Consider the following 8,790-nt stretch of genomic DNA (forward strand, 5'->3'; position numbering starts at 1 on the left):
ATCCCCATCCTTTCACAAATTTTTTCCACAAGGTCATCGTACGAAATTGTTTCATCCAACATAATGAATCCTTTAGCAAAAGGAGGATCATACGAAATAACTGCTCCGGGAATTATCTTTCCACCCCAATATAAATTGACACACCACGTCATACTATCTGCAATAATGTAAAAACACAAATAAATATGTATTATTTTTACATTCATCATTATGTAGAGTCAGCCAAAAAATTGACAAAATAATTCTATTAAATACACTACAATATGTATTATCATAACAATCCATAAAATATACTATAACATATAATAGCATAACAATTGGTCAAAATATTTCCATTAAAATATACTATCATAATAATCCATCAAAATATTAGTGTACCCATAATAATTGGTCAAACTATTATATTAATTACACTACAATATATATTATCACAACAATCAATCAAATATTGGAAGACTAATGTTTAGAAGAATGAGTCTAAAATTTGATATACTAACCGATTAGAAGGACTAATGGTTGAAAGAATTAGCCAAATTCAAAATATCCACGCTTAAATCCACCACCGGGTCGACCCGAGCGAAAGGTTTTTATGCGTTTGGGAAGGGTTTTCGCGTTTTGGGGAGGGAAAGTGTTTAGGGTCGCGATGTTGGGGGAGATCTGATAAGGATATGGTTCAACAGAAACACGCCGCTCAAATTGGCGTTTTTAAGCATAACACGCCAACCTCAGTGGCGTTTTTATTAATTAAACACGCCAACTACATTGGCGTTTTACCTGGTATACACGCCAACTTCATTGGCGTTTTTTCCCGTCGCTGTATTTGGCGAAAATACACCTCCAATACGACGCGAAGATAAACGCCAATGAGGTTGGCGTTTTTACTAATAGAAACGCCAATGTGGTTGGCGTTTTTCCCATTTTTGGAATAGATAACAAAATGGGTACATTTACGTAATCTTTAGTGTAAAGTGCCCCATAAACCCGATTTTCCCAACTGATGTGGGGTATATAGACTAAATGAGCTCTCTCTTCTAATAGGCTAGTCTTTTGGGATGAGTTCTCCTGTTTGGTCTGTATCAATTGGTGCTTTCATTGAGAGCCCAAATGGCTCGGAGTGGTGGCCGGGCAACGAACTCGCCGTGACCAACGAGTGCGTTTGGGACCGCTCGGAGTGGTGACCCACGGAGTGGTGGCCGGGCAAAGAATCCGCCGTGACCAACGAGAACTCGGAGTGGTGGTCTGGCAAAGAACCAGCCGTGACCAACGTGGCCGTGACCAACGAGGACGTTGGCCCTTAAAGGAGGGTCGAATGTTACAGACTCAATTTCCACATCGGTTATGAGAACAACTGAAAAGACTAGTCTTTTGGGATGAGTTCTCTTGTTTGTTTTGTATCAAAGAGTGTGTACAATATTAAATGGGAATGGTGATTGAGAGAGAAAGAGTGAGGCTACCATTGGGAAATTAAATATCAAAGCAAAATGGAGAGAATGAATGAACGAACGAAATGACCCTTCACCTTTCTAAGGGTATAAGACCATCCACAATAGGCGCCCAGCGACCGCCGGCGCTGGGCGGTTCGCTGGGCGGTCTATTGCAGCCGCCCAGCGGCTGAGTGGAGAGAGAAACCGCGCAGCGCTGGGCGGTCCGTTCGGCGCTATTGCAGCGCCCGGATCGCCCAGCGCACCGCCTAGCGCGAAAATTAAATTTTTTTTTCCGAAACACTATATATACGCGCTTTGCTCGTCATTTTCATTCGCACCACTTGTTTTAACGAGTACTCTCTCTATCTTAATTTCTGTTCAAGATCAACAACGGGAAATGGATCTCAACAACGAGCCTAGTTCAAATTCACCCAGGAGCTCAAATTCTTCGCTCGCGCCCAAACGCGCGCTCAGTTGATCAAGACGATGGCCGAATGGCGGGTGGCGACGGATCCCGTGGAGAAGAGCGTGCTTCAAACCTTGCTCATGAGCCTGCAGGACGAGTTGGAGGCTATACGGAGGGAGACCGGTGGCGGCGGCGTAGGCGTAGGCGGCGGAGGCGACGGCGATGGTGGCGGCGGCGATGGTGGCGACGGAGGCGACAACGACGGAGGCGACGACGACGGAGACGAGGAGTGAATTGTCACTCTTTTTTATTAATGTATTTTTTTTTAAAATTAATGTATTTTTTTTTAAATTATTGTACTTTTTTAAATTTTAATAGTATTATTAAACTTTTCCCGTATATGTCTCGTAAATTAAATTTCGCATATTGTGTGATTGTTAATTATTTCATTTTGTATATATTTGTTAATAGTGATGTGGATAGTATTATTAATGTTTCTCGTATATGTCTCGTAAATTAAATTCCGTATATTGTGTGATTGTTAATTATGTCATTTTATATAATTGTTATTAGTGATGTGGCTATTGATGTGGCTGAGCTATTTATGATGTGGCTAGGCTATAGCTGGACTATTTATGATGTGGCAGAAGGATTTTTAGTGCTGATGATGTGGCAGTGGCTAGGCTATGACTGAGCTATTGCTAGGCTATTCCTATGGTGGATGACTAATGGTATGGTCCAATGAATTATGTTGTGTTAATCATATTATAATATATTTAATAAAATCATGTGTTTGCGGTGCGGTTCGGCATCCTGCAACGTAAACACTATGAGGTTGGACCACATCTCGTCCTTGGATGTTTATGTGTTTACGGATGTTATTGCATATTTAAATGTATAAGCAACTTAACAAAGTCTAAGTCTTTATTTTAGTAGACTGGTTGTGGGCGACATTCACTTTAAAGTAACACGGTCAGTTCTAAACAAAGAAAAAGAAGAATTTCACAACCCAGATAGGCCTAGACTACATATCGTGAAAGGTTGCAATGTCAGTCCGCAGATTTCTAAGCCTTACTAAAATAAGATGACATTGGTGTGGTAGAGCACTGAACGAATCTAACAGCGAGACGAGTCTTTATGCTATCTACTGAAAGACGGGGTCTTGATAAATGTTTATTTCTACCTCTCTTTATACCTCTCTTTATAATTTTTTATTCTACCTCTCTTTATAATTTTTTATTTTCTAGGATTTGTAATTTTTAATTTATAGGGTTTGTAATTTTTAATTTATAGGATTTTTAATTTTTAGGATTTGTAATTTTTTATTTTCGACTGAACAATGAATTTTTCGTGTTTTAATTGTTTAACATTTTCTATTTTACGAGTTAAATTTGTTGTAGTTGTGAATAGTGCAATTTCATACTTGGGGCCCGGATGGGGACTCCAGGATTAGAGGAGTTGTTGCCTGAGCCTCAAATTTAGGGAAATGATGACGTGGAGAGGACTTGAGGCCTGAATCCGGGCCGGGGTTGTGGATGCTCTCACATATCTATTGTTGCCTCCATGACTCGTGATACTTTAGTTTGAGAACTTTTTGATTGTTTGTGCAAGTTCATTTTTGTTTCTTGCAATGCCTCTATTTCTAGCAATTTTTGGCTCCATCTTTCTAGTAGTCTTAAACAATTACTACTAACTTTTTAAATGTCTTTGCAATAAATTCGAGCTATTTGACGCAAATAGCATCAACATCAGCGAGCTCTTTGTTGGTCTTAAGCATGGACCGGTGTGAGCGGACGTTGCGAGTCATTGAGCTTGTTGTACTCACTTGCAAGTATAGTAAGAGGGTGTTTGGTTTGCAAAATTATATCCAATGATTAAATTTGTATTATGTTTGGTTCATAAGAGATGAATAGTAATGCAATAATTAGTCATAGCCAACCTTGTCTTACTAAGACCATCAGCAGTGGGGCGCCCTAAGGCGCGCCCTATGGCGCGCCACGTCAGCATTTTTATCCTCCTCCTTCTCCACCTGCAGTGGGCGCCCTAAGGCGCGCCTATGACGCGCCACATCATCAATTTTGTAATATTTACAAAATACATACGAATTAAAAAAAACTAAAATACATTTAAAATACGAATTTTAAAAACTTCATTCATTTAATAAAAATTAATACATTACAATGCGAAATAATAAAAAACGCAAACTCAGCGATGGCGGTTACGAGCCCACACTTCTTCAATCATGTCGCTCATGAGCTGCGCATGCTCCTGTTGGTTGCGCATTGAGGCCTGCCTAGATAAAACCTCATCGAAACCTAAAGGTAACCCTCTATCGGGTGTCTCGGTCGATGTGCCGGCAGAGCTAGATGCACGGTCGTCGTCATTCCAATCGGTGATGCTTCCGCCTTCACTCTCGACTATCATGTTGTGCATGATTATGCACGCATATATGACATCGGCGATGACTTCCTTGTACCAGAAACGATACGGCCCTTTCACAATTGTCCACCGTGATTGGAGCACCCCAAATGCCCGCTCTACATCCTTCCGCGCCGCCTCTTGCTTTTGCGCAAATAAAACCCTCTTCTCACAAATCGGGCAGCTGACCGTCTTTCGGAAAACTGGCCACCGTGGGTAGATGCCGTCGGCCAAGTAGTACCCCATATGGTATTGGCGTCTGTTGGCAGTGAACTCTATGGACGGGCCGTTGCCGTTACATTGGTCGGTGAAGAGGGTGGACGAGTTGAGGACGTTAATGTCATTGTTCGACCCGGCTACGCCGAAGTAAGCATGCCAGATCCAAAGCCGATAGTCAGCGATGGCTTCGAGGATCATCGTCGGGTGGCTGCCCTTGTATCCACTTGTGAATTGGCCTCTCCACGCCGTCGGACAGTTCTTCCACTGCCAGTGCATACAGTCGATGCTCCCGAGCATCCCAGGAAACCCGTGCGCCCTCTCGTGCATCTGCATCAGACCCTGGCAATCAGTGGCTGTCGGCTTGCGCAAATATGTGTCGCCATAGGCCTCTACTATCCCCCGGCAAAAGTACTTCAGACACTCGCGGCCTGTAGTCTCCCCACAGTGGAGGTACTCGTCAAAAAGGTCCGCCGTGGTGCTGTATGCCAACTGACGAATAGCAGTTGTGCACTTTTGTAATGGTGTAAGGCCGGGTTTCCCGATGCCGTCCTCCCGAAACGTGAAGTATTCTTCACGTGAAGATAATGTACGAACAATGCTGAGAAAAAGGTACCTCGACATTCGAAACCGGCGGCGGAACACAGTCGGGCCCCAACGTGGTTGATCTGCAAAATAGTCTTCAACCAGACGCCTGTGAGCTTCCTCGTGGTTGCGTCGGACATACGTCCTATGTCGAATAGGACGATGTACTTGCTCAGCCGCCGCTGCAGCCGCCGCCTTCTCGCGCTGCATTTGCGAATAGCATGCCGCCATGGCCTCTTCAACGGCTGCATCTAATGCTTCGTCAATCGAACGACCGGAATCAGACGAACTAGAACTATTGGTGTCTTCGCCGGGATTCATTTTCGTTGGATGTTGAGAGATAGTCGATATGTTCGTATGCACAACTGAATGAGAAACGAGATTTATATAAAAAAACGAAACCGCGTGCCATCGTCTGCGTGCCATCGTCCGCAGCCTTCACAATGGGGCGGACGATGTCGCGGACGATGGCCATCGTCCGCGACCATCGTCCGCGACGTCCGCAATGGAGCGGACGATGGCGCGGACGATGGCCATCGTCCGCGGTTTAAGTCGCGCCCGAAGCATAGGCCGCGGACGATAGTCGCGGACAATAAATGGCGCGGACGATGCGCGCCATCGGGCGTGCCATCGTCCGCCCATTGCGGATGGCCTAAATAATCTCACAACTTAATCCTATATTATATCTTGCTACTATTTTATCTCGGAAATTTAACATCACCTATGAGCACAAGTTTCATTGGCCAATCAACACTATTTTAATTTTTTTTAATATTCAAAACCAGTGTTTAACTATCAAAATTAGAACGCTCCTAAATACTCCCTCCGTCCACGAAAAAATAGTCTCTCTTACAATCAGTTCAGCAAGTGCACTCTCTGGTTTTATATTGCATACAGAATCTTCCTTTTGTACAAATTTTGAACAAATTCATAGACTAGAGTAATTAATTATAAATAATCTTGAAGATGTAAATATATGCCTGTGTTCAAATTATTGTATCGAAGTGCTTTTAGGGCACACACTCCGTCTCAAGGATAAACCCAACTGACCAGTGGCACTGGGTTCTCCCGATATGAGACGTGGTTTGAGATGCACGCTCGTATGCCATGCCTTCGCCTCGCGTGCAAGGGTTGAAGACTGACTGCAGGGAATCAATTCGATTTCATCACCAAAATTTTCATCTTCTGACTTCCTCAGTGTTCATCTTCTTCTCCCCTTCAACCCAAAATATTCATCTTCTTCTACACTACAAACGCCTATCAAAAAAACATTATTCTTCATTTCTGATGAATTTTCTTAGATTGGTAAAGAGGATTCATCTTTTTGGATTAAAACGGTGAGGAGAAGTCTGATTATTGATCAAAATCCCGATGATCATCTATCTGATCACTGCTCACAAAAACGTTATCAGATCCGACAAACAATTCCTGGACCAAAAATCCCACTGGCCTGGGCTCTTCCAGATATCCACTCACATTATTACCAAACAAAATTTGGCATTTACCACTTTTACAAACTAACCGCTCTCAGATGAAACATACCTCTCACCATTGGAATTCTTTGTCTGTGAACTTGGGAATGGAAAATCATTAAATTCTAGATTATTTGAACACGGGCATATATTTACATCTTCAAGATTATTTATAATTAATTACTCTAGTCTATGAATTTGTTCAAAATTTGTACAAAATGGAAGATTCTGTATGCAATATAAAACCAAGGAGTGCACTTATTGAACTGATTGTAAGAGCTAAGCTTATCATATGGGATGAAGCTCCGATGATTCATAAACATTGCATAGAAGCCGTAGATAGGACTTTCAGAGATATTATGCGTGTATGTAATGAGTTCAGTACAACCTTTTGGCGGAAAAACATTAGTTTTTGGTTGTGACTTCAGACAAATCTTCCCAGTTATTCCTAAGGGTAGTAGATGTTATGAATGCCGCCATTAACTCTTCATATCTTTGGAGGAATTGCACAATTTCGAGGTTGACCAAAAACATGAGACTTTTGAGTGCTGCATCTTCAGATGAAGCTTCACGATTGAAGGAATTTTCTTCTTGGGTTGCTTCTATTGGAGACGAAGTTGTTGGTGGTCCAAATGATGGTGAAGTGACTATTGATCTTCCTTCTGACATTGGGGATCCTCTTAGAACAAGTGTTTCAAAGATATATCCGTCCTATATGAATCATGAAGAGTTGAGTAATTGTTTACATGATCGTACTATACTTGCTCCTACTTTAGAGGTTGTTGATGAGGTTAACCAATTCATGATGTCGTTGGATCAGTCTCAGGGTCGAGTTTATTGGAGTTCTGATAGTATCTCAAACTCAGATTTGACCTCAAATGGCTTAGCTGAGATACATTCTGCTGAATTTTTGAATAAGTTGAAGTGTTCAGGTACACCTAATCATGAATTGTTGTTGAAAGTTGGTACTCCTGTGATGTTGTTAAGGAACATAGATCACTCGAATGGATTGTGTAATGGCACCAGATTGATAATTACACGTTTGAGTGATTATGTTTTGGAGGGACAAGTATTGGGTGGTCATAAAGTTTTGATTCCCCGAATGTCTTTAATACCATCTGATCCAAGGTTGCCATTCAAATTCCAACGGCGACAATTTCCTTTGGTTGTGTCGTATGCAATGACTATTAACAAAAGTCAAGGGCAATCTCTGTCTCATGTTGGATTATTTTTACGAAAATCAGTCGTCAGTCATGGACAATTGTATGCTGCTATATCTAGAGTTACAAGTCGTGAAGGTATGAAGATTTTAGTTTTTGGAGATGAATATGATAATAGAAGTGAAGCCACTATTAATGTTGTTTACGAAGAAGTTTTTCAAAACTTATGAACTACTAGTTGGCTTGTTGTTGTTTTCCTAAGTTTTTCTCTTTAATCTCTACTCACACAAAATATGACTCTTATTGTGGGACAGAGATAACATTTTTTTAATAACGAACATAATGCATTTTTAATAACGAACATAATGCACTTAATATGAACGGGAGTACTTTAAATACGTCGGCTTTGAATAAAGATAGAAGTATTTGGTTTTTTTTTGTGTGAATAGAATTAATTTTATACATGTAGTAATTACTTTTTTAAGAAATTGCACTATTTCTCGATATGCAGTAATTATTTTATGAAATCATTTAACCGCTAACACATTTTTCGATATTTTAAAAAATTTAAAGTTAGAATATATAATTATTATCATTTTTTAGTTTATGATAATTTATATATTGCTTATTAGTGAAACTAAAATGATTTTAGTCCATTGTTGCTATTAAAATGGTAGTAGTATTCATTTAGTGATACTCCACATGCTATACATAAATAGTATTTACTCAATTAATGACTACAAATTCTAAATAATTCAACAAAAATAAGAACTAAGGCTTTTTTTAAAGTGTACATAATAATACAATTTATTTTAATTTTATTAAATTATTTAAAATTTGTAAATGAAAATTATGTCTCGTGCATAGTACGGGTGTTAATACTAGTACGCAATAAAATCCATGTATCCACGATAGTCCATGCATTAATATTTACTTTATATTATAAAAAAAATTTCTTCACCCATATAATAAATTTTCGCGGCATAAATCAAGCTCCGAATCTCCTTCGCACGCATTTTCCCCAAAAATGATTAGAAAACCCTGAATTGAATCTGAATCACCATTTTGTGTGCATTCGTGTAAATTCTGCTTTTTCATACATAATTTAT

General features: G+C 40.3%; 1 protein-coding gene across 1 annotated transcript; it reads left to right on the top strand.

Annotated features, from left to right (window-relative positions):
• Positions 1-7,053: 7,053 nt before the first annotated feature.
• Positions 7,054-7,911, top strand: LOC121789361 (ATP-dependent DNA helicase pif1-like). Its single transcript, XM_042187845.1, has one exon. The coding sequence runs from the start codon at positions 7,054-7,056 to the stop codon at positions 7,909-7,911; it is 858 nt and encodes a 285-aa protein (XP_042043779.1).
• Positions 7,912-8,790: the final 879 nt, after the last annotated feature.

This window comes from Salvia splendens, unplaced genomic scaffold (assembly GCF_004379255.2).
Source record: "Salvia splendens isolate huo1 unplaced genomic scaffold, SspV2 ctg223, whole genome shotgun sequence".
NCBI classification, from domain to species: domain Eukaryota; kingdom Viridiplantae; phylum Streptophyta; class Magnoliopsida; order Lamiales; family Lamiaceae; genus Salvia; species Salvia splendens.

Bases quoted from the DNA above. Each gene is read 5' to 3' on its own strand.
- LOC121789361 (XM_042187845.1), top strand. From the start codon at position 7,054: ATGAGACTTTTGAGTGCTGCATCTTCAGATGAAGCTTCACGATTGAAG.